Source organism: Thermochaetoides thermophila (assembly GCF_000221225.1).
Source record: "Thermochaetoides thermophila DSM 1495 unplaced genomic scaffold scf7180000011821, whole genome shotgun sequence".
In the NCBI taxonomy this organism is placed as follows: Eukaryota; Fungi; Ascomycota; class Sordariomycetes; order Sordariales; family Chaetomiaceae; genus Thermochaetoides; species Thermochaetoides thermophila.
The window spans coordinates 1,129,690-1,154,332 of NW_006383037.1; the positions used below are offsets into that span (position 1 = coordinate 1,129,690).

Consider the following 24,643-nt stretch of genomic DNA (forward strand, 5'->3'; position numbering starts at 1 on the left):
GCGTTCCCGGGGGTAAACATGCAAATATATATGAGAACCCTCCAATACAACACAATAAGACGGAGCATGCTGTTGGAAAAAGATGAGGAGAGTTGAGAGCCGAGAGTTTAAAAAAACGTAGTAAATTTCAACGTCAACCAACCTAAACCGGGGCGAAGCCTAAACTACCTAACCACCAATTTTTTTTCTCTCTTTGTTGTTTCAATCTAATTGTTTTGTTTTTGGTTTGTTTTAGAGAAACACCAAGTTTTTTTTTTTGAGATTCCACCAACCATACCAGGACCCCACGCCAACGCTCCTTGCTCCCTGCTCCGGAACCAGATCATGCTTTTCCCATGCTCGTTCTTGCTCTCTCTTTGATTTGTTTTCTTTTCCCCCTTTGCGATGATGGAAACAACATGTCGTCGAGTATTATATGACATCAATGTCGATGTCGTGATGGAGATGTGTTTGTGTGCATCTGTCTATGTCTGCGTCTGTGTCTGTGTATTCGGATGGTGGTTGAGGGGAATTTGATGGAGTAGGTAGTGTGATTCACTCAAGCCAACCACTCCTCGTCGTCCCGCTTCAGGCCACGCATGACCAGGCCTTCTTCCTCCTCTTCATACTCTTCACCTTCGGAATCTGGAGGGTCCTGCGGGTTGATGATGATCTCCCCATTTTGCTGATACAGGTTGTGATATTCGGCGAGCGTCGAGAGGTAACCGTTCCCAATGATCGGAGGAGGGCGAATGTTCTTCTTCGCCTCATCCTCAAGCATCCACGTAAGACCATTCGCCTGCTCCTCCAGCGGGAACACCTCGCGCGCATACTCCTCCAGTCCCCGGGGACCCTCCCACAGCTCCAGCGCCACGCGCGGGCAGCTCTGCTCCAGCTCGATGTCGCCAAAATATGGGGGTTGCTTCGTCGGGTCGTCGCCGCCCAGGGTAAACAGCTGCTCGAGCGCCTCCAGCTGGCATCGGTAGCCCTCAGGGATCTTAACCTTGACCTCAATAGGGCCGCGCTTGTAGCGAACAGGCCGGCCGACGCCGCGCGAGAAGACCTCACACGCCTCAACGGGCGACAGCATCTCGTAGGCAAGGGCGATGCGCTTACCGCCCCACTTCTTGACACCGTCCTTGAAAATCTGGAGGATCGCAGGACCAACGTCGTGTTCGGCGTCGAGCCAGGGGAGCTTGGCGTCGGGGTGGAAGGGGGCTTGCCAGACGAAGGAGCCGTCTTCTTGCATCTCGGTGCAGAACAGGGGATAGGGGAGCGAAGTGAAGTTGTTATTATAGATGCCCGCATATACAAATGTCGCGGGCAGCCCCAGCTTCCGAATGTATTCCTCCACCTTGTGCTTCGATGCCCACAGAGGTAATGACGGCCAGTCCTTATTGTAGTAGTGGTGATCTGGCATGGATGAGTAGATGTAGTGCTGTACATTGTACTTCTTAGCGGCATCTGCGAGTGCCTGGCCGATCTTGACCTCGTCTCCATAGAACGTTGTGTTAATGAAGGCTAGTTGCGCTCCCTTGAAGAGCTTCTCGATGATGTCGTAATTTACGCCGATGCCCGAGTTGGGGCCGGTATTGGTGACATCGACCTCGCCCACCTGGCTATGCCCATTCCCTTGATTTTGGCCAACCTTCGCAGGCTGTGGCTCTTTGGTATACAGTTCTCCTTGGATAACGGTAACATGGGGATTTGTCGCAACCTCAGCGGCTACTACACCCTCAAGATTCCTAAGTTGTGCCCGGACGTGATATCCCACAGCGGTCGCAACTCTGATAAAGGAAGCGGCCTGCCTGCCACTGGCGTTGATAACGGCGATGGTCTTATCGGGGGTAATCATCTGTCTCTTGGGCGGGCGGAAGTTCATGGAGCTATTCCTTGATACAAGGGGAGAGGCGTCTGAATAGGATGATCGAGAGTGTTTGTGTCGTCGCTCTTCCTGCTGAACTGCGCCGACTGGCCTGATATCCCTAGGGCCAGGCCTAATGGCCAGCTCCGAATGAAGCTCGGTTGCCATCCGCGGGAGAGCCGGGCGAGTGTAGAGGGGTTCGACCGACTTGTCAATTCCAGTCGCAAGAAGAATTTCTTTTCTAATTAAGCCTCAACAGAGTGCTCAGCGACTTCTACCTATGGTTGCAGGGTCTCGTGTGTGTGTGTGTGTGTGTGTGTGTGTGTGTGTGTGTGTGTGATCGCAAGATCGGTTATTACGTAGAGACTTTGGAAATTAGAGAAGTGGATGTAAATCTTGATCCAGAAGAAGAAATCGGATAACGGCTGTGCTAAACCGACTCCCGAGAGGCTAGCGATATCAAGGAAGCGCACTGTAGATTATTTTCAGGCAGCGGTGAGGTAACCTTCGGGAGGCACTATAAACTTTTTTTTTTCTCGGGAGAAACCAGTTGAGGGCCTTGATGGGCAGGTCGAAGTAGAGGTAGCTGGTGCGGCAGATCGCCAAATGGACAAGGCAAGCTCGGCCGCAGATGGCGTATAATTCTTGGTCGCGTTTATCTGTTAGTGGGGTTCATGCCAGATTGCGGGGCAGGCCGCATGACAGGGGGGTTGATAAAGGTTGGTATCGCCCGGTATGGAATTTTTCTAGCGGATATATACGCAGACGACGTGAGGTGCGTGCTGGTCACCAGATGGCTCGTGCAGCCTTGAAACAGGTTAACAGGCTGATGAGGAAACAGAGAAGGAAACAGAGAAGGCGCGGAAGGCACGGAAGGTACGTGGCAGCCGAGAGACAAAGGGAAGAAAGGAAGAAAAACGAGAAAGGGGAGAATCGTGTTGCAGGTACGGACTATCGGACAGAATGGCCTGCTGCGGTGTGCAGTGAAAAGAAGGGGTGAGCTGTACACAAAAGTTGCTTTAGCAGACTGGCACCGGCAACAAGGGGCCAAGGGCAAAGAGCATCATGGATGGCAGGCAATTCATCATTTACAAACCACCCAGATCATCCAAAGTGACAGACGATGGAGACAGAGAGTGCCAGCAGCCAGAAGCACCAACAAGTGCCAGTGCCTGTCCACATGACAAAGCGCAGCAGGTATGGAGTCCATCTGCAGGCATCGTGTCGTCCTAGTGTAGGGCCGGCTGGGCTGCCCCGCCGTTTGGTGACAAGGAGTTCTGGCCGATGCAAACCTTCCATCGAGCCATCGGGCCATCAGCTGGGCGCCTGTCTCCATAAAAATCACTACAGCAAGCCCACAAAGTCCACAGCAGCCCACGGCCGCCCGCGCAGAGAAGGGCCGTGTCCTGAGCGCTCTGCGATTGCTAAACAGCCTGGCAGAGCGGCATCACTCCACCGCCAAAAGTCTTGTTTCCACCTTAGCGTCGACTTGGACGAACTTCCACCGATTTTCCACGGGGCGGAAGACGGGGAAGTGCATCCACTTGTATCCACACAACAAGAGAGAGATCTTCAGTCAGAAGGTAAGAAATATTCATTGGAGCATGCGGCTAGGGCCAAACGCAAGGCCCGGCCGCCAATCGGGGGCATAGCATGCGCGCCTCGCATGTGCAATCGCAGAATGGTGAGCGCTCGGAGACCGATTCATGCAATGCTCCAGGCGGCGCGCACATGGGAGCCACCGACTTCGGCCCAGTAACAAACACTCGCACAGCGCCCGGGCGCAGGGCGCTGTGTTGCGAGCCGGCGGCCAGCGGAGACCAGATGTCAGCCTGTCAAAGTCTCAGTCTCCCAGAACACGCCCAGCCAAACCGGACGAAGGACGGATCCTAGGCTCTAGTTTTCCGGAGGGACACATCCCAGATCCCTTGTGTCGGTTGGTCAGTCGGTCAGCGCATTGGAGCCTTAGTTGCAGGTTCCTTGCGACTCGCTTGTCCAGGAACTGGCAAGCAGCCTGCACAACTGCGCAGGGATCCACGGACAAGAAACAGGACAGCGGAACAGAAAATTTTGGAATCCATCCGGCGTCGTGGAGATAACAGACCACAGCTTGGTGTAACACGAGACACGCAGAGCAATATGCAGATGCGGCAATATCAGTAGCTCAGAAGGCGGCTTTCTGGCCCTGTTAAGGCTGTACATGCTCGTTGTACAGAGCACGTAATTGGTGATGGTCAAGCTTCGGCTGTTTCATTCCCGACACCATCAGCAGGTTAGCTCCTAGCTTTGCTGTGCTTTTGTTCCTCTCCCGTGATATCTGGTACCAGGTACCCACAGGGCAGGGCAACACACTCTTTCTTTCCGAATCAGGCAACTGAGGCACGCACAGCAAAACATGCCTAACCCTTGGACAAAAAAAAAGAAAAAACCTGCAAGGGCATTGGGAAAATCCTTCTCTCCACCAGCCACCAGAGAAAACCCTTCAAATCTGTATTTCGTCGGCAGCAATTGAGTGCTGTGCGCTGGGCCCGCTGGGGTTGGATGCTCCAGTCCGCTGCAGCTAGAGGTTGTTGTTACTTGATGATTACCTTCCCGATCCATATCCGAGGACAAATGCCCAGCAAATCTGTCTTGGCATGCCGGTTGGTCGGCTCGATGACGCGACTGCACCTCCTGCTGGGAAGGATGGCTTGGAAGGCTAGATCATGGCTGTTGTTTTTTAAGCGCCCGCCCCCAGGATCCTGATTCCAGATTCAAAGACCAAAGGCCCATGATCTCGAGAAACGGTCAGACCTATGTGTTACACACAGCATCATATCGGGGTGCCTGAAGATGACGGTATTGACTCGAATTTTAGACAAAGTCTCGGGCAGTGACTCGTTTTGACCCTGACCTTGTGGAAAGGGACAACCGGCATCGAGGGTATTGCTGACTGCCGACATGGGAACTTGCTCGTCGATTGCGAAGGAGGAGGGGAGGGGTTGTGGCAGAGCAGCCTTGGTGCGAAACGGAAGCCACCGCGCCAGCGGCTGCGTAGCCTGGTGTATGCGATATTTGCGCTGGTTCTACCTTTTTTTTTTTTTTTCGATGACCTCTTCTCTCATCAACCCAGACTTGCCATGACAGTAGCAGCAGCATAAGCATAGGATAATAATGGTGACAACAGTGCAGCGCATGGTCGATCACAACTCGCAGCCGACACAGATTTTCCATCGTTCAGGAGCAGCATAAAAAAGGGAACCAGAGACCGCTAGCATCGAGACTGGCTCACGGGAGAATCTCTCTTTTCAATTACGTACAAACTGCACCGCTAACACCATTAACTATTCGAGACCAATGGTCAGGCCCCTCCTCGGGAATCCTACCAGCTTGCGCAATGCGGCCACGAGGGACGCCATGTCGCCAACGCCGCAGCGAGATGCCAGCTGTGCTTTTCCGCGGCGACCCTGCAGTGCATGGATGCATCTGACGAGCCGTCATAACTTTTGTCCATTCATATGGTTGGCACTTGTATAAGTGTGAGGTCTTGATGTGTTGTCGATAACGCTCCGTATCGTGTATAGCTTCACTCAGTGCTCAGGATGATACCAAAGTCTCGACGGAAGCAAACCCCAGCTACTGCTAAGAAACTTTTCCAGGTTACGCCTTATGATGGACCCCAGACGGCGTAGTGTAAAATTTCTTTACTTCGGAGCCTAACACGATCCAACCCAGCCAAAGGCAAGACAACAATCAAGAAGACGCTAAAGCAACGTTAGCTAAGGTTAACCTGACCTTCCCCGCAATTTGACCGCTTTAGCGGATACTCCTCCGAATCGCGGGGAAGATTCGGGAATTCTGCTCTGCTTTGCTGCCGCCAGTCGGCTCGGCCTGGCTGGCTGCGAGACCAACTGCGGGAGATGTGAGCGCGCATTGCCATCGCCAACCCGAACCCCGGGGTTTGGGGCTGAAGCTTCAGATTGTCGGCGATGGTTGGCCCGAAATTTGGTTTTTGAGAGGACCGCAGATGAGAATGTCATCATGGCCCTTGCAAGGGGGCACCATTACGACGTCATCACCTGGTGCTTAGTGTGAGCTTGACTTAACTTTGGCCTGGTCCCCCCACGTTTTTCGCTAAGTATGGCCACGGCATTTCCCTCTTGGGGGTTTCCGGCCGGCCCAGGATGTTGGCCCGGTTGTTCTGCAGGAGCGTACAAGAAGATGTTACTGCAGTTAGGATGCGTTCCTTCAACTCAGGTGGGAAAAAAAGAAAAAGGGAAGCTTCTCCTGCGTATATACACTACTGACTATACCATACCATTAGCGAGGAAATCCTCCGTTCAATGTCCTCAGTGGCTGGATTCCTTGGAAGGTAATGTCTTCTGGACGGCTCACTCGGGCCACACGAGATTATCAGGCATATCGGTCCAGCTTTATATGCAATGATTCCCCCTGAAGTCTAGACTAAAGTCTGGAATGGTGTGGCTCGTACGTATCCAGGAATATGGCGACGTCCACGCTACCTGCATAGACAAGCTCATGTAGGCTCATGTAGTACCTGAGGGCTGGAAGACAAGATTATTGTGGTCGCTCTGATTTAGCCAGAGACTCTGCGCTTATAAGCTCAGAAAGTGAGCAAGTTGGGTTAGCAGCTCTTGAGGATATCTTTCTTCCCCTCTTTTTTAGGTATCCTTGGGGAGTTTCACTCCACTGTTGGGCATCGATGGTATGATTTTAGATTCACACGTGATGTCTAGTGCATGCCACTTCAGCCTGTTTGTCTACTATGCCTTTCACCCGTTGATTGGAACAAGGTCGGGCTATCTGATTCATATGGAAATAGTTCTCCTGCCTCGTCCGCAGGTGTTGTGCAGACACAGAGACATTGGGTTTAGCGAAGCAGTCAAAATACCTCTACCATGTGAACGGTTCACAAGAATACATGAAGACGGTGTAGGTTTCTTTAGTGGTTCTTGTCCATTTCGTCGCCGGAGGGTGTCTATGTCCTTTTCTCATCGCTTATTGGCACTATTCCATCAAGTCTTCGATGAGTTACTCCAGAGGACTGGCTGGGTCCGCCTAGAGCCGAGTTTGTGAGGCGCCCAGGATGGCCTTTCCCTCTTTTCTAAGTAAATATGATGTATATCCCAAAGGTCTGTGAACAAAACACCTGGAGGAGCTCATAACCAGTGAACATCACTGTAGTTACACTTGCGGATAACGATCAGGTCCATAGCGCTAGTTTGGTTATAACGATATGAACCTGGGTAATGGACTCCATCGTTATCAGCAGGTCTAACTGTATAATTAAAGAGGCGAGGCTTTACGTTGAAGCAAAGTTTGTTTAAAAGGGTGATCAACGGGCTAGGAACTTGCAGAGGTAATCTTCTTTGACAGTAATTTGCAGCAACTTCATGTTTTCTCATAAAACTGGCTACTAGAAAAGTACTGGAGTGTGGATTGTTCTCAGTCAAGACCGTGATTGTCCTCTGTAGCACACGTTCTTTGCCTTAATGTTGGAAGCGTAAGAGAGCAAGATGCTTATCGCACGTCCCTAACACAAGGACTTTTCTACCCCCCATACCGAGATCTCACTGGTTTATCTCCAAATCGGTAATCAAGTTGCTTGGAACAGACGGACAAGAAGCAGCTTCCACCGAGCCGCTTCTCTTAGTTCCAGTCTAATTGATTCAACTGTAGCACCTTTGAAGGAGAAGACGAGGAATACCACAGAGAGATATCGCATAAGCTGATATTGTTGCAGAGGCCTTGAGAGAAAAAGATGACTGGACTGATAAGTTTTATCAGCTGCCGATTTATGGTAGACCCAATTCTCAAAGCAAAAGACAAAATTCTCGGTACTAGCATCTAAAAGGATACAACTTTTATACCTTGGAGGCAGGCACGCTATCAATAACATCCACACACCAAGTTGTATCCATTGTTACATGCCTGGCGCACTCTCGGGGCTTGCTCAAGCCCCGAAGCACTTCATTATGCATTAAGGTAGGACGTGTCTACCATACCTAGATACATGACTACCACATTTTTAACCAAACGGAGGTGTCTTTCCGTGTATCCGACACTGAGCGGCTGCTTCACATGAGAGCTTATCACCGCGAGTCCAGTTTTCCAACACTTACGGGGCCTACTTTTTGACAGAAGCCCAGCTCTCTAAATTCTATGCCAGTTCCCTAGGCAGATGAGTGATGATTACATCCCTCACTCCTTAGGCGAACTTTATTGTTTAAACAGATACAGATGACGAACGGATGTGTTGCCCGTCCTTTGGGTTTAGAACTTGCCCTTGAGCAGGTTGGCGATCATTTCTCTGGCGGTGATGACAACGGTGCGCCAGAGGGTGGGGAAGTCGAGGGTGCTGCTAAAGGTATCGGCAAAGCCGAAGAAAAGCATGGGAGGGATCCAGCCGCGAGCGTACTCGAGGGCAAAGCAGCCTTCAGGCATCTTGTACTGCTGGACCTCACCGCGAGGGAGCCAGTGCATGCTGCCAGGAGGGTAGACCTCAGCCTCGTACTTGCCAGGAGTGTAGGCGACCTGGGTACCCGTCAGGATGTGGAAATAATCATCGGCTGTGTGGCGACCAGTATGGCCCTCGGTACCGATCGCAGTGCCGAAGATGATGAGGTACTCGGTGATGCCTGGTACTGAATTAGCAACGAGGCGTGGAGAGAAAAAGAAGGGCAGTCACGTACTTGCATGAATGATATACATAGCACCCATTGCACCACCGGCATTGTTAAAAACCCACTCTTCATCGGTGTTGATGTAAGGCTTCAGCTCGACCTTGCTGGTCAGCTCATCAACGATATATTTGACGATGGCGCGGGTGTCATTGCCGTGGGCGGCAATACTGCGCTTGGAGAGGTCATGGAGATGGTCCAGGTCGAAGATGTAGAAGCGGTTCAGGTTCTGCTCCAGATAGTAAACAATTGGCGCGAGCACGCCGAGCAGGATGGCGAAGATCTTGAGCCAGCCAGTGACACCACCAGCGCAGCACTTGGATTTCTTACAGTTACAGCCACTGCTGGCCGCCTGCTTCGACTTGGATGGAGCCATTGGGACGCGGAACCGTTCGACCTGGACCTAGGACCTGAGGCGGACACAAAGGGGATGTGGTGTGGGGGAGAAGAAAAGGGATGAAAAGGATGAAAATGATGGGGTGGATGGGAGTCGGGAAAATATAAAAACAGGGAAGAAAGATCGGATCGCGCGTGGTTGGGGGTTGCTGGGTTTGGGATTGTTGCGGGCGCGCCGCGCTTGTCAATCTCGGGGTCCTAGACCCCTGTTGGGCCCTGGCAGTCCTGGGGGTTTGTGCACTCTAGGAAAGCGGTGAAACCCCAAGGACAGGGGCACACTTATCTGTGGAGCGATAAGAAGCGTGCGAGCCAATCGGAAATCATAACTGCTCCCAGAGCTCTTGTCCAGATGGCAGAATTTCTCTTGGCAAACTCTTCTCAGGTTTTTTTTGGGGCTTGTTGTGGTGGTCTTTTTCCTATGCTGTACTGCTCTCCTGCGATCGAACCACCCGGAACTCAACTTGCCGGCAGATGCCAAGCGTCTTGTGATCCGCAACCGTTGGGGTCGGCCGTTGATTGGATTACGTCTAGAGCGAGCGACAGAAGAACAAAAAGAACAGTCCCAGTTTTTCGGGTGTGCCGAAGGTGTCGCACACAATTGGGACACCAGCCGCAGGTCCTCAACTATCGCAAGCATCTTTCAAAACGATGACGACAACACAGCCTACCCTAGCACTTCCTGGCCAGCTTCTCGGCCCGATATCAAAATATCAGCCCGGTCCCGGCACGCACGTTCATGAGTCCAATTTGTATTCGTCGCTTCTTGGGACCGTCCACGTCACCCAGCCGGCGCGCGCACCGGGCCCGGTCAAGCGCCTGAACAGGATCACACCGGCCCCGACCCCCGCCGAGCTTCCCACCATCTCGGTTTCGGCCGCGCGTCCCGCGGGATCCGCAGCCAGTGGGCTAGTGACTGGGCGCAAGCGGGAAATCCTACCTGAGGTTGGCAACATTGTGCTGTGCCGGGTCATTCGTATCACCCCGCGGCAGGCGGTTGTCACGATCTTGGTGTGCGGGGATACTGTCCTCGATGCCGAGTGGCAGGGCTTGATCCGGGTGCAGGATATCCGGGCGACTGAGAAGGACCGGGTGAAGGTGTATGAGAGCTTCCGGCCTGGAGATATTGTCCGCGCCGAAGTGGTATGTGCTCTCCCCTGAAGAGCAAGCAGTTTGGAATTTATACTAACTGCCCTTTGACCAGATTTCCCTCGGCGACCAGGCCAACTACTATCTCTCCACGGCACGCAACGAGCTTGGTGTCATTCTGGCTACTAGCGAAGCCGGTAACACCATGTATCCCGTCAGCTGGAGGGAGTATCGCGACCCTATTACGGGTCTCACGGAGCTGAGGAAGGTTGCGAAGCCGTATTGAAAGGCAACAATGTCACGAGAGGCCGATCTATCTTCCCAAGCCCCCCGAGAGCACGGCGATCACGACCTGCCATTGAAATCGCAGCTGAAAGCATCATTTGTTGTCAGTTAATGCCACCCGCATGGCGCACGGCGCAGTGGATAGCTCTGTTGCTGGACAGGGAGAGCATCCATCAACAGGCACGGAGGACTGCCCGGCTAACTGAGCTGCTGAGAGTGTGATTCTACACTTCTGCACTTCAGAGACGACGAGCCAGCAGGCTATATGTCGGTGGCTATAGCACTTGTCCTTGGGCCATAAAGAGCTGGCCGTAACGCTCTTTGCAGAGTTGTATAGCAGGCCAAGCTCCGGATATAAGATCAGTCAAGGGTTACGGCTACCAAGCATCAAGGAGCAATGGACGGGTATTCGATCCCTGACCCGCATGACATGCACCGAGGCGTGGCACATGCATTAGCGTCCAGACTCATTCCGGGTATGACGACACGGGATCAGATCTCATACTACGGCAGAATGAACTTCAAGAGGAGGATGGGACCCTGACTGCACATCACCTGCTAAGAGTGTACATGTAGCTGCGGATCTGAACGTTTGGCATTGTAATGTTGAGGGGAATCATATAGACACTTTTGAAAACAGTGGACATATTGGCACACAAAAGCGAATGAAAAAGATGCAACGATGAAACTTAGCCCCTCCTGGACCTGTCATTTGATGGTAGGAGCTGGATCTGGGGTTGCAGCCATGCGCATCGTGAAACGTCACAAGCAAACAAACAGCCTCATCCCCGGGCTCAGCCGTTGCCAAGACTGGACCCACTGCAACCCATGGACCCCCACTCCTTTAGCGCTCGAACTTGTGAAATGTCCAAGCCTTCGACACGAAGCCCACCGTATTCTCCCTTTCTTCTTCGGACCACATTAACTGACGGCTGCACTCTCTGTTGACGACGGCCCGGTGCCAATGCCGCAGGAGTGCGCCAGCAGCCTGAGGAGTACCGACATAACTTTGGGCCTCTCTGTGTCAATATAGCTAAGGCAGCGAACATGTCAGCTACCGCTACCGCTACCGCAACTACCGCCACTCCCGTCACCATGGCATCAGGCACCTTGACGACTGCACCACCACAATCCCAATCCCAATCCTTCTGCTGTCCGCGGTGCGGCTTTTCTCTCACTCTACCTCCGTTTGAAGAAACGCAAGCGGCGCTCTTAACAGCCCAAAAGCAAATCGCCGACCTCGAAGCCCAAGTCCGTCTGCTCAACCAGAAAGCAACCGCCGCCGTCGACCGCTGGGCCGACTACGAAGACGAGCTCGCCCGGCTACGAGCCCAACTCGATGCTCGCCCACAGACACCAAGGCAGCAACAGCCCCAACATAACGGCGTCCCCTCCCCATCAGCCCAAAGCACAGTCGGTGCCCTAGGCGATTCCTCGGACAAACTAGGCTTCCCCGGACACCGCCAACAAACCTCCCTCCCAACACCCCCCAGCTCAGCCGCCGGCCTACCCTCTCCCTCACCCTCCCGAACCTCCTTCCTAACTTCTGGCGCCGCAGCACGAATATCAGCCCTCCTCTCCTCCCGACGCTCGGCCCCGGCACTCAAACCCCTCCCCTCCCAACCCCAACAACAGCAACAACAATCCCAATCCCGACCCCCTTCCCAACCAACCCCCGGCAGTTTACTCCCCCCTCCCACACCAACACCGTCAGTGACACCGTCCGAGCAAACAGACACCTCAACGCTCCTCTCGATGTTATCTCAAGAAAAGTCCCTCCGCCAACAAGCCGAGACCCAGCTCCGCGCCGCGAGTCGCGAAGTAGAGGAGTTGAGTGCAAGTCTGTTTGAGCAAGCGAACGAAATGGTTGCTACAGAGAGGAGGGCACGGGCGGCGCTGGAGGCGAGAGTTGCTGAGTTGGAGAGGCGGGAGGAGGAGAAGGCGGCGAGGTTGGCAGTTTTGGAACGAGCAGTGGGGAGGATTGAGCGTGTTAGGGGGGTGTTGGAAGAGGGAGGGAGAGAGAGAGAGAGAGAGAGAGAGAGAGAGAGAGAGAGAGAGAGAGAGAGAGAGAGAGAGAGAGAGAGAGAGAGTAGAAGGAGCATAAGAGGGAGTTTGCAAGGAGCTGAGTAATTGAAGGATTGGGGGTTAGCTTGAAGTCTTGACTCGGATGATGGAAGGTTGTAATAGGGCTTCTGTCTTGGAAGTCTTCAAAGATGGCAGAGAGTTAGGGGCCGGGAAACAAAAGATAGAACGGGGTTTAGGGTTGGGAGAATGGGCTGCATTATACGGACACATATGATGAGCATTGTTTTGGGATATACTTGGTTGGTTTGAAAGGCGTTACGTTTTGGAAGGGATATCTGGGAAACGGTCGGGTGTAGCAAGTTGGTTGAAACATCACGCAGGGTCCGGTCGTCGGTTGGTATCTACACTGCTCTATGTATCGTCCTGGATGTTTGTAACACATCGTTGATCAAGGGTGCTATATTGGGATATGTACACTGCTGTATAATGCTCAGAACGAGCTCTTGGGGCCAGTTAAGTTACAGGCGTTCGTATGCAGCGGTTCTGCCATATTTGTGCCGACAGTTGCATTCTTCTCGATTCCTTTGAAAAGGAGCCTGAGCGCCATACTGATGATGTCTTACAAGTTGAAGACGTCATCCGAGTCACTGTCCATTCAGGAATCAGAGTCACACCAGTCCATCCAGGGGGAGTGAGAGTCAGAGCCGGCACCCTAGGCACTGGCAGCAGCGACGGGCTCTGTTTGAGCTTGCTTAGCCGGCGACCCCTCACGACTCTTCCTCTTCGGTGACGACTTCCTCTTGCCCGCCGGGCTGCTCTCGCGGCTCTTCTTGCCGTTGTTTTCTTGCTTCTGTCCATCAGAAGCAGCAGTCTGAGTACTCGTGGCTGTACCGTTCCATAATTCCAGCATATGCTTCACCTTGGGGCCCCAGACTTCTTCGCCCTTCAGCAGGTCTTCATACTCCATGCAGTTCTCACCCCCCAGCACGAACTGGCCCTGACGGGTACGCGCCAGCTCGGCCATCATGGCACCGCAGCCGAGTTTCTCGCCGAGGTCGTGGCACAGGCTGCGCACATAGAAACCCGAGCTCACAGTCATCCGAATCTTGGCCGCCGGGGGACCTTTGCCCTCCCACGGAGGAGGCGTATCAGGAGAAGGAGGAGGGGGGACTAGGTTTGAGCCTTTGCCTTGAGGGGGAACAAGTCTGGGTTCGCGAGTCGTTGCGGTGGTCGCGGCAGGTGCAGCTGTGCCTTCATTGGTCTTTTGCCGCTTGGAGGAGGAGGAGTGTTCCTCAAGGCTCTCGAGTCGGTCGACGGTCACCGGGGCGTCGTGCTTTTTACCATCTCTCTGGTCAAGAATTACCTGTGCGCCTGATGCAGCGTTCTGCTGCTGCTTTTTGGCAACGTCCCACACCGAATTGACCAAATTCTTCTCGTCTTGTCCAGCCTCCTCGGTTGGCCAGCGATGGGGGTGTGTCCCAGGCTCATACCATTCAACCAGCTCCAGTTCGGATACCTCGACGACACGAGTTTCGATTTCACGTGGGATGGGTTTACCTTCGCGAGCGTACTCATACAGAGGCTTGCCTTCCATCTTGAGCGCCGAATACAACGGCGGCACTTGTTTGATCCTCCCGCGGAAGCTCTCGAGCGCCTTCTCGACAGCTTCGCGAGTCACCCCAGAGTAGTCACCCTTCTTGATTATCCGACCAGTGCGATCGTAAGTATCGGTACTGGCGCCGAACAAGACAATGGTTTCATAGGTCTTCGTACAGGCCAGGAAGTTGTTCAACGCCTTGGTTCCCTTGCCGGCGCCGAGTATGAGCACGCCAGTCGCAAGGGGATCAAGTGTGCCACCATGCCCCATCTTCACGCGGATTTCTTGCTTGCACTTCCGGCGACGGTTTTTCTGGTAGTTCGATTCCTTTGCGCGCTGTGCACGCTCCTGCTCCAGCAGAGGCGCAAAAAGCTTGGACGGGTTGAAGTAGAGCTGACAATCGCGGATAACCTGGGCAGAGCTCATGCCGAGGGGTTTGTTTATGGCTGTAGAAGAGGATAGAGTTAGCAGCACAAACCAAGAAGCAAAGCGCCGAAGCCATCGCGGGATGCTGCTCTCGTACCGAAGACGCCCTCGAGAACCTTGTCTGTCGCCATCTTTGCCAGCTTCGGAAGTGAAAGTCGCATGGGCAGACGGGCGCAAAAGAAAAGAACGACGCAGGCCGTCGCCGAAATCCCCAGCGGCCAATTGCACAAGAAACGGAGGCAGCGCTGTTCTGAGATGTCCTACCCTTTTAAGAATGAGGGATTGAATGAGGGGATAGGGCGTGCGACTAGGAATTTCGGGAGAAACGCGCAAAACAGTCAGGATCGGTCCGTCCATTGTTGCCGTTGCGCGCTATCGATAAGAGTGGGGTTGACTACCAGGGTGCTCACTAACACACGGGCAGCGCAGCATGGATCCCCAACCAAGGATTCGCGGCTGAGGCGCGTCAGTTTAATGGATTTACCAGTGTTCCGTTTCGTCGGGTCATCGGGGTATCGCCAAAAGCCAATAATTTTGTCACAACTTCTATTCAATCACCCCTTCTGCCTTTTTAGTCAATTTTTATTTCATTTGGAACTTTCTTATTTTTGCCGTGAGTTTCTGACAAGAACCAAAACTTGAGTCGCACCTCATATCTTTCTGACCGTGCCCCCGCGCTCAAGTCAACTCAAGATAGTTCTCTTGTCTCGAGCCATGGCCGGCCGTCCCAGAAGGCAGGCGGCCAACAATGAAAGCAGTAGTACCGACACCTCCCGAAGAGCAGCCACAGAGTGCTTCAATGAATCAAGCATACGCTGGATCCAGGAATCGAGCATCCTCAAGCCTGTTGATCCCAGGGTTTCCGATCAAGACTGGCCATGCTACCTACTTCACAATGCGACCGTATACTGCAAAGACGGCAAGACATTGGTAAATCCGCTTCTTGTTCAGCTTCATGGCCCGTTCATAGTGCGCGGGATATTGGTGCTCGATCAAACGGCCAAGAAACATTGTACATCTCCATCATCCCCGCGACTACCCGTTCTCAATTGCTCGTTCGTTCTGACTGTTTAAAAGTAACCAGGCGCTGTACCGAACCTGTACCGATTGAGATCACTGGCTCCGACCAATATTCGTTCGGTGACCATCCAGTGCGTTTATGGGTTTCCGGTGCTTCTGGCTGGTTCGAAATAAAACCATCGCGCCGGTTTGAGCCAATATTCCGCGAGATCCACGAGGCTGTGACGCTCTACTACGGTATCTTCGATGCCTACAACAATCACTTCGCGGAAAAGTCCAAAAAGAAGGGACGAAAGACTCAGCCAAGCCTGGATACAGTCTTGTTCAAGTATGCTCTTAAGGCAGGCAATGGGATCTTCCACGAGGAAGCGAAAGCTCTATGCCACAAATGGGCCGATTTTCTCATCGCCCATTTCCCCAAGGAGGGCGCGTGTGATGGTTGGTCCTGGGAGAATACTGACTTCGCCAAGTGGCTGCGCGATTCTCATCCTGTACGTACTTTGGAGCTGAATCTGACGTATAATTCCTCGCCGCTAATAGCCTTCAGGAAGTGGAAAGGAAGCTCGCAAATATCGTACAGGAGATTGCTCCTCCCCTTCCTCCCCCTCCCCCCTCTCCGCCGTCTGTTATTGTCCCCAAAGCATCTGAAACAAGCCAACCTCCACGGAAGCGCAAGGGCAGACCTTCTAAAACAGCCAACAGGCCTAGTGATACCCGAGAAGCCAAGATCCAGGACTCTATATCAAGCAGATCGCATAGCCCTCATCCTAAGCCTGCGACTAAAGTCACTCCGGTTCCTCTGCCAGAAAGATACAGATCGTTCATCAATCAACCTACCGCCCTTCAAACATCGCAACCTACACCCGCGCGTCCTGTTGCTACAAGCCAGTCAGCGTCTAACCAGGTATCTGGCCCATCAACTTCAGAAACTGCAGACGAACTGAATGATGTGCCGATGACGGACTCGGATGCAGAATCCCCGGTCGATCGTTTGCTGAGCGTCTTTCGGGAACTTGCTGTAGAACTCGATATCTCCAAGGCGTCACCCTCAACAGTTTACTCGAAGTTGTTTTTTAAGTGCAAGATGAAGGAGTATGGGGTCGCAAAGGACATCGTCCTCTACTACTCCAAAGAGCTCTTTGCTCGTTTGGGTCCTGAGTGGAAAGGGACACGGTTCCTGAAATGGCTGCAGGAAGAATCGAACAAGCCATGGGTACCAATGACGGGTATCCGAGAGGAGGATATCCCTTCTCAGACCTACCGGCGGGCTACCAAAGCGGCAACTAAGGTACTAGCAATTCACCAGCCACTGGCTCCGTTGCCTCGACCAATCAACCTTCACACCAAACCCGACTTCCCATCACAGCAAAGCGACGAGGATATCTCGGATAGTGGTGTGGCATTTTTACGTCCACGGCGTGGCCGCAAGTCCGGCAAAGTAGCCACTCTTCGCCCACTCCCTTCGACTTCCAGGAAGCGTCCCGTCTCAGAATTGCTAGAGGACGTTTCTTCTTCCTCCGATGACGATGTTGGGGACGAAGTCGCTGCCATACTTAATCTTCCCGAGGATATTGCCGCTTCTGGATCTCGTCTACCGCTGCCTGATGGAGTCGTCCGCGTCGTGGTTCATGCGGAACCGCTGATGGATACAACACCACGTGGACCCAACGGCACATGGACATGCGAGCACGAAGGTTGTGGGTATGTCGTGCGGGCGGCAGAGGAGCAGGAGGGGCAGGATCTGATCCGTGAGCATTTCCGTGATCATGAGGCTGCGGCGGAACGGGCACAGCTTGTTGTGCAGGAGAGCCGCAGCCATGGGAACATACCTATCAAGTACGTCTATGCGTGTTTCCCTCCGGTGTTGTTACTCGTTGCTTCACCGGTCTCGAGTCCTGGTTCTGGCTCCCAAGTGGAAGCCAGGGGGTGAGAAATAGGAGCCGCCCCCCCCCCAAAGCGGAGTAGGCGACTAGTTCGACCCTCCCCCAGATGAAGTTTACCAAAGGCTCGTTGATAAAGCCACGCATGAGATTTGAAAACTGAATTTTCAACGCTGATCAAGCGGATAACTAACGATTTCCCGACCTGCAGTCACCTTCTTGAAAAGATACAAGCGATCGGCAAGGCATCTCTGCTACGAAAGAGCAAAACGACTGTTAATGGAGAGCCAGTATCACAGCCCGTAAAACGACGTATTCTCTTTTGAGCGTTAGCGCCCTCACGCTCGGCTATGACATTCAAGGATTTAGATTTTGCTTACCCTTTCTCTAATCTGCTGTGTAATTGCGCTGTTTTAACATACCCCCCTTGCAATGCTGCTGGGTTTCCATGAGAAACAGGAATGGCGTTCGGTTGGACTAGTCAAAGGGTTCTAAAAGGAGAGATTTTGGTTAAATAGGACAAATTGGACCGCATACATAACGGGCTTACGGACCTGTCTGTTCTCGAGACCCGAGATCTTCCATATCCTCAGAGCGATTGGTTCGGGAACAGAACCGGACGGCAAAATTACTACGTTCGCATTTTGCTGCAAATATCACGAGGAATGAATGAAAACGGAACGAAATAGCTGACCTGACTCGGCCAAGCTGCCAATAAATCAATCCATCCCTTCGGACGTTCAATTAACTCAAGTAGATCGAGCAATACCTGCCACTTTATGTCCTGTGTTATAACCTCCCCTCCGCACCCCCCTCCCCCCCAAAAAAAAAACATAATTGTCTCCTTATCTGAAAACATGGTACGAATCCTACGAACAGCAGCAATCACGGTTTCTTAAAGGCCATGACGGCGTACCGAAAGCTCCCGTTGGCATAACCTCTCCGCATAGCCCGGAAAGCTTGAAGAAAGGCAATGCCGTCACGGCCCTGGCTGAAAGCAAAGGCCCAGAGGGATGGGTTCTGGACTAGGGACCAGGAGATTTCCCTATCATGATTGTCAGAGGCAGACTTTGGGCGAGAGGGAGTAGAAATACGCACCATGTCTTGCTCACATCCTGGCTGATGTCCTTAGGTGGGCTTAACACCTCCAGCCCGGCGTCTGTTCCGAGCTCGACGTATTGCTGTTGCGTGCAAAGAGGAGGAAGGAGCATACCGTCTGTTCAGCCGTCAGTTGAATATACTTGTCCAAAAGAGTCGAAGTGCTAGTCATCGAGTACTACAAACCCTCGATCGGCTTGATATCTTTCTCAAGCAGCTCCTTCTCCAGCCCCTCAGCCTTAAACCAGTCCGCCAACACCAGCTTTCCTCCCTTCCGCAGCAAGCTCTGTGCATTGCGGAAGAAAAGCCCCTTATCCGGGAAGTGGCTAAGCGCTTCAGTAATCCAGACAATATCAAACTTCCTGCTGTCGTCACCGTCGCTTCCCGAAGCTTGTGAACTTCCCGAGAAGTGCTCCCCCATCTTCTCCGCATCCAGTTCTAAAAAACGAACTTTCCCTCCCCCCGCCAGGGGGATGAAGCCATCATCATCATCATCATCATTATCATTATCATCATCGTCGTCGGCGGCGGCAGCGGATATATCGGCAACGTTTCCGGTAGGAGCAGCAGCAGCAACTTTCTTGCTCAACCTGGTTGCCATCTGCACTTGCTTGCCGGAGATGGTAATACCGGTGACGGCAGCACCGAGGGTTGAGGCGAGGTAGCGGGAGGTGCCGCCTAGGCCGCAGCCGACGTCGAGGATGCGGAGACTGGGAGGACTGGTTTTCATGGTCTCGCCGCCATTGGGATTGGGATGATTGTCTGAGGGAGAGAGCTGAGAGATGTCAAGCAAGAGCTTGATCAAGTTGACTTGGGCAGTCTCTTTGGAGTCGGTGTTCTTGGACTCTGGTGTCGGCCAGTAGCCGTGGTGAATGTGTTCGCCCCTGGGTTGGCATGGTGAGCGCTCTGAAGGTCGACAGGAAAAAAATAAAAATAAAAATAAAAATTCATAGGCCATACCATAGGTTGAGATAGTAATCGCTAGCCAGGTCATAGTGTAACCTGATACGATCCTTAAGGGCCTGCATGGTGGTGTGCGCAATGCCTAACGAGGTCTCATATTTCTTGCTGAGCTCAGTAGGAGCATCAGGTAAGCTAGAGCTGGCCGGCATTATAACTATGCTTTATATCTTTGTTTTTACTCCAGGACGCTCTAAGAGTTCTTGCAATGGAATATGCTTGAACTGGTGATGATTGGCTTACAATCATGTGGACGGTGAGGGAATTGGCAAGGATTATGGAGTTCTTAGGGACGATCGTAACAAAGGGCCCCTGAAACGGCCCGAGGGGAGCTGCAAATGTCAGTCCAATGACGCAGCACAATCAGTTTGTTTCCAAGTGACTTTCAGGTAAACGCTGCAGCTTGCTGCAAGCTCCCTGACCACGTCATTGGACAAAGTGTGGTATTGTACGTAGCTTTGTCATTCCGCCTCGGTTCACATCTCATTGTGCAGGCCCATACCCCAAATTTCGAAACCTGGTTTCTCTTGATGTTGTTTGACAGTAGGTATGTATTGAAGTTCGGAGAGAGAGGTATCATGATTATTCATTGACAACACTAAGCAAAGTTCAAAAACAATGATTACCCAAAAAAAGCGTATCCTCTTAGGCATACAGTTTTGTAAAGCCCTCAGTTGGAGGTTGTAGCCAGTTCTTCTCATCATAACGCCATCCCTCCGCACCCTCAATAACATGAAATGTGTAAATAATCCTCCCCTTCTGACTCGTATTCCTCTCGCTCTTATGAAGCAAATTCCCATGAATCAGCACCAACGACCCAGCCTTCACCTCACCCGGCACATACTCCCCCTCCCTTGCCTGCCCCCTCAACTCCTCCCCGTACCCCTCTCCCCTCGGAAACCTCGACCCCTCATTCACCACCATCTTGGTCCCCTTCCCATCGCTCCCATCCCCATTTCGCACCAGCCTCTTCTCCACCGGCGCCCAGCGATGCGATCCCGGCAAGAAACTCAGACACCCATTCTCCAGCGTCGCGTCCTCCAGCGCGTACCAGAAGCCCACGGCGCTCGGTGGATCGGTATACAAGAATGTCGAGTCTTGGTGCGCCGGCACAGCCCCGCCAATCTCGGGCTGCTTGCAGATGATCATGCTCTGCAAGCAGCGCGGGTCAACGTACCCCAACTGGCGGGCGACGGTTGCTGGGCGGGCTTTCATATCCTTCGCTAGGTCCCATCCCTCGTCTTCTGGACCCCGTGCAAGCAGCGCCTTGAACGGAGCTGACAGACCGTGTAGATAGTGTCCGATTTTGTTGATGGCGCGATGCTTAGGACGCACGAGGTTTCCTTCGGAGTCGAAGGCATCTTCCTCGAAGAAGAAGCGGATTTTGTCACCTGAGGTGAGGAAGTAATCGTCGCCGACGTGGTCCTCGCCCGTTTCACCTCCCGTGCGGAAGCGGGTGAGCGGGTGTGTGGATAGGTCGAGGGAGTCGAGCAGACGATGAGTCTCGTCTAGAAGGGCGGTTACAGTGGTTGGGGGGAGGGCGTCAGGGATGATGAGGTAGCCGTCGCGGTGGAAGGCCGCAAGTTGCTCGGGGGTGAGCCCGTCGGAGGACATGGTGAATGAGTTAACAGCTGGGATACGGGATGGTTTTTGAAGACTAAGGAGAAGATGGCTTTATGAATGCAGGTGTTGATGCTGGTACGATCAGCAGTTGAAAGAGCATCAAGAGTAGTGAGACGGGCCAGTATTGCCCCGCTGGCGATAGAGGAGTTGGAGGGGTGAACTGCCCCGCGGATATCCGCTGTGGGCGATTAGAGCTCCCTATCTTATCAGTGGGGATGGTGCTAGCTGACAGCTAGGTACCACTCCCGGGGGTTAACATATCTCACAAAGTAGCACTTATTGGCCAAGAAATTCATGAGCAAAGAGGATAACATCTGAAATGTGAATCGTGCTGTGACTTATCGACATGGTACCAAAAGCTACCAATTCCCTGATATTTCAGCTAACCAAGTTCCAACCTACAAAACGCCCAGAACGCCCTCCCTGATTCCCATCCTAAACCACGACCGCGTATCCACCGCTGGCAGATAGGGTTTCTCTTCTCTTCTTCCCTTAAACCATCCTGCGCTTTCCCCATAACCCGAGCCACGGACCAGGTAACCTTGTAGGATCCAGCCCATCTCTTCCGAAAAGTAGTTGACTTCCCGTGTAATGAAGTCTGTCAAATCAGGCCAAGAAACGTGCATGGGCAATTGTGTCGGTTGGCAGAAGAGAAAGTATATAGGGGGGAGTTGAAGCGAAGAATCAAGGGCGGCGCAGGGCGTGGACATGAGTAAGACCCATCAGTACCGTATTACCCGATAACCATTGAAGCAACCGAAAAAAAAGCATCACACTCGACTCAATACGCCCAGCGATGGGAGCTCTCATCCAAAACAAAGTTGAGATATGGAGAGAGAGTGTGTGTGCGTGTGTGAGTGAGTGTGTGAATGTGTGTGAGAGTGTGTGTGTGTGAGTGAGTGTGTGTGGTGTGTGCATATGTCGGTCTCTCTCTGTGTTGTTGTGTGTGTGTGTGTGTGTGTGTGTGTGTGTGTGAAGGAGAGAGAGGGAGAGAGCATAAACAAACTGAAGCATAACATAACCATTCAAGCTCAAAGAAGGAAGCTTGCCAAACGATTCTACTTCCGCGACACAGCCTCCCAAACAGCCGCCAGGGCCGTAACGCCAGTCCCAACGAGGACGCCGCGCCAGCCACTATACAAGGCAGCTTCCACACGGGTAACAGCCCACGGGCTGAGCAGACCCCCAAAAGTAACCCCCTGCGCGTACACCACGTACGTAATCAGCGCCTTAGCAACGCTAAACATAAGCGGATCAACCGCATACTCCTGCTTCTGCTGCTTCCCCTCTGACATCCCCTCTCCCCCCTCCTCCTCCTGCTCCTCCTCCTGATTCTTATCAACACCCTCCCGCTTCTGCGACGCACCGCTCGGCCTGCCACGAGACCTCTTTGCCGGAGCCGAAGCCGGCACACGAACAGGCGCAGTGCCAGTCGCTGAGCTAAGGTTGAAAAACCACCCCGCCACACCGGGTATAATCAGACTCGTCAACAGCCACGTAGCAGTGCATGCCCAAAACCCGCTCGTCAGCAACGCGAACACGTCGGGAACATGCACCGGCTTGTCGCCAGTCCCAAGCCAGCTGATTGCGGGAATGGTAAACGCATACACATCCGGAAGCAGCTCCCGGCGGAGGTGGTACGCCTCAAAGAGCGCGGCGGCTGACAAGACGGCGTGCACGGTCGATAGCCAGGCGCGTGTCGTGTGTGCGGCGTCGGTGAGGGAGGTTGCGACCGGGGAGGCGGGGCCGACGAGCGAGGAGAGCTGTGAGCGGACGGCGACCGTGGAGCGGTCGACCGCTTGCGCGACGTCGGCGGGGGTTGCGGGGAGGGAATTGGTCAGACGGGCAGCTAGGGCGAACGCGCGGGCCGGGGTACGGGTCAGTGCCATCGAAGGGGTGTCGCTGGGGGCTGCGGAGGGGTCGGTCGGCGATTCTGACTCTTCGGATCTGGAAGAGGGGGAGAGGGGGGGTGGGCGCAGTGTCGGTTAGTGGTTTTGTTTACGTTATGCTGCTTTGGGATGGGTCTTTGTTTGGGTTTTTCCTGTTCTGCCGCGCGCGCAAAACAGAAACGGGGGAAAGGAGGGGAAGACTGGGAGATTGGTAACTTACTCAGTAGCAGCGACAGGCTCTTCGATCGGCTTGGTCGACTTGCGCCGGGATGGCTTTACATCGCCGGCAGCAGCTCCTGTCGCGGCGGCAGACTCCCTCTCTCTCTTGACTGGAGAGCCGCCAGCGCGAGCGCGGCTCTTGAAGTAATCGGTGAAGCGCGGGTCGCTCTGGTAGCGCGCAGCATTGTCCGAGAGGACCTCGTCAATGGCGATCTCAAGATCAGCCTTGCGTTTGCTGTCAACGCTATTTCAGGGCAGTGATGTTAGCAAGTTAGTCGTGTCAGATCATCATGTGCCTTGTTTAGCGATGGCGCATGATCGGGCTTTAAGCCAATGCGCAGTGCGACAGAAGGATTGAACCAAGATATAGCATAATTCACAAGGGCAATGTGGACAATTGACAGCGTCAATCCCTGCTGACGACTGATTATACGCAGGGAGACAACCTGGGGGTGAGGGTAGGGTGAGTAAGGGAGGACAGGGTGACGTACTCTTTGAGCCCAACGGCTTGCGCCAGTTCGACAAGCTCGGCCTTGCGCTGTCGCGCCAACCATGGATTCGCCATGTCGCGTGCTTAAAAGCAAATGTGTTTATTGGGGGGAAAAAAATATGTAGGATAAAGAAATGATACTGCGCAGCAAGCGTGCGTAAGGCGCAATTGGTTTTTGCTCGGGAATTGGGCCAACACTTGGGTTGCTACAGTAGAAATCGCGAGAGGGGGTGACGATGATATTGACGATCGAGATATGTGGAGGGGGAGGGGGCGCCGGGGCGGTAGGGTTACGGCTTGCAGACGCAACCTAGAAGCAGGTGAAGTCCCGCAGTGGGCAAGGGAGGCGAGGGAACCGACGTGGACTGTGCGCGCGTTGTTTGGGGTTGTTTGTTTTGCTGCTTGGACGGGCGCGTGGAGCTACGACTATTGCTCCCGCACCCACCCCACACCCCAACTGAACCCGCTAAGCACGGGCCACTGACAGGATTCGCCCAAGTCGGCGCGGAGTTTTGTTTCTCCGACGAGCCTTCGAGAGAAATGTTGAACAGCACCGCAAGGTGATTCTCAAAAACATATTCCCAACATTTTTCAGGTTTGTATGTACGTACAATTGGTGAAGGATGAGTACGGATTGCACCACAAAAGGGTCTTACGGTGCTAATAAAATGATAGAACCCATTGCAGAACAAGATATAAGTATTGGTTTCTGGGAACATTCCTGGGATACCATTGGGATCAATAAAACAAACCATGCCGAGGTGATTGTCAACACCAGCTTTAAGTCTTCAACTACGGTCCAATCCTTGTTCCTTGTATATTTCCCACTCAAGTATTTGGCCAAAGTGCAGACATCCCAAAATGATGGTGCTATCAGCTCTAGATGCATACTTGTCACGGCACCCCCTGTTAGTCTTATACGGCTCTTTCAGTGTCACTCTTGGTATGATTGCTGAGCAGAAAAGCATAATGATTCCAAACCCACAAACTTTACTGCCCCACCCCGGGTTATCATCAGAGCGGTTCGGCATGTTTGCCGCAGTTGTGCTGTCCCAGAGTCTCGAGTTCGCTAAACCAGGGTCATCCAGAATGGTGGCTCTTTGCGGCAAGGCTGGGCTGAGGCACA

General features: G+C 53.2%; 9 protein-coding genes across 9 annotated transcripts; 3 read left to right on the forward strand and 6 right to left on the reverse strand.

Annotated features, from left to right (window-relative positions):
- Positions 1–538: 538 nt before the first annotated feature.
- Positions 539–1,861, reverse strand: CTHT_0062230 (uncharacterized protein; the record flags this gene model as incomplete). Its single annotated transcript, XM_006696476.1, has 1 exon — positions 539–1,861. The coding sequence occupies one exon, from the start codon at positions 1,859–1,861 to the stop codon at positions 539–541; it is 1,323 nt and encodes a 440-aa protein (XP_006696539.1).
- Positions 1,862–8,116: 6,255 nt separating this feature from the next.
- CTHT_0062240 (uncharacterized protein) lies at positions 8,117–8,899 on the reverse strand (the record flags this gene model as incomplete). Its single annotated transcript, XM_006696477.1, has 2 exons — positions 8,117–8,481; positions 8,536–8,899. 2 exons carry the CDS (start codon positions 8,897–8,899, stop codon positions 8,117–8,119), a joined length of 729 nt encoding a protein of 242 aa, XP_006696540.1.
- A 668-nt stretch (positions 8,900–9,567) lies between these two features.
- On the forward strand, positions 9,568–10,291 carry CTHT_0062250 (putative exosome 3'->5 protein; the record flags this gene model as incomplete). Its single annotated transcript, XM_006696478.1, has 2 exons — positions 9,568–10,059; positions 10,121–10,291. 2 exons carry the CDS (start codon positions 9,568–9,570, stop codon positions 10,289–10,291), a joined length of 663 nt encoding a protein of 220 aa, XP_006696541.1.
- Positions 10,292–11,337: 1,046 nt separating this feature from the next.
- CTHT_0062260 (putative exosome 3'->5 protein) lies at positions 11,338–12,420 on the forward strand (the record flags this gene model as incomplete). The annotated part of the gene is made up of 1 exon (XM_006696479.1): positions 11,338–12,420. One exon carries the CDS (start codon positions 11,338–11,340, stop codon positions 12,418–12,420), a length of 1,083 nt encoding a protein of 360 aa, XP_006696542.1.
- A 607-nt stretch (positions 12,421–13,027) lies between these two features.
- On the reverse strand, positions 13,028–14,469 carry CTHT_0062270 (pseudouridine synthase-like protein; the record flags this gene model as incomplete). Its single annotated transcript, XM_006696480.1, has 2 exons — positions 13,028–14,358; positions 14,436–14,469. The coding sequence occupies 2 exons, from the start codon at positions 14,467–14,469 to the stop codon at positions 13,028–13,030; spliced, it is 1,365 nt and encodes a 454-aa protein (XP_006696543.1).
- A 764-nt stretch (positions 14,470–15,233) lies between these two features.
- On the forward strand, positions 15,234–17,288 carry CTHT_0062280 (uncharacterized protein; the record flags this gene model as incomplete). Its single annotated transcript, XM_006696481.1, has 3 exons — positions 15,234–15,268; positions 15,423–15,849; positions 15,906–17,288. 3 exons carry the CDS (start codon positions 15,234–15,236, stop codon positions 17,286–17,288), a joined length of 1,845 nt encoding a protein of 614 aa, XP_006696544.1.
- Positions 17,289–18,123: 835 nt separating this feature from the next.
- On the reverse strand, positions 18,124–19,448 carry CTHT_0062290 (uncharacterized protein; the record flags this gene model as incomplete). The annotated part of the gene is made up of 4 exons (XM_006696482.1): positions 18,124–18,283; positions 18,337–18,454; positions 18,523–19,220; positions 19,297–19,448. The coding sequence occupies 4 exons, from the start codon at positions 19,446–19,448 to the stop codon at positions 18,124–18,126; spliced, it is 1,128 nt and encodes a 375-aa protein (XP_006696545.1).
- A 493-nt stretch (positions 19,449–19,941) lies between these two features.
- On the reverse strand, positions 19,942–20,910 carry CTHT_0062300 (uncharacterized protein; the record flags this gene model as incomplete). Its single annotated transcript, XM_006696483.1, has 1 exon — positions 19,942–20,910. The coding sequence occupies one exon, from the start codon at positions 20,908–20,910 to the stop codon at positions 19,942–19,944; it is 969 nt and encodes a 322-aa protein (XP_006696546.1).
- Positions 20,911–21,977: 1,067 nt separating this feature from the next.
- On the reverse strand, positions 21,978–23,592 carry CTHT_0062310 (uncharacterized protein; the record flags this gene model as incomplete). Its single annotated transcript, XM_006696484.1, has 3 exons — positions 21,978–22,866; positions 23,029–23,271; positions 23,519–23,592. The coding sequence occupies 3 exons, from the start codon at positions 23,590–23,592 to the stop codon at positions 21,978–21,980; spliced, it is 1,206 nt and encodes a 401-aa protein (XP_006696547.1).
- Positions 23,593–24,643: the final 1,051 nt, after the last annotated feature.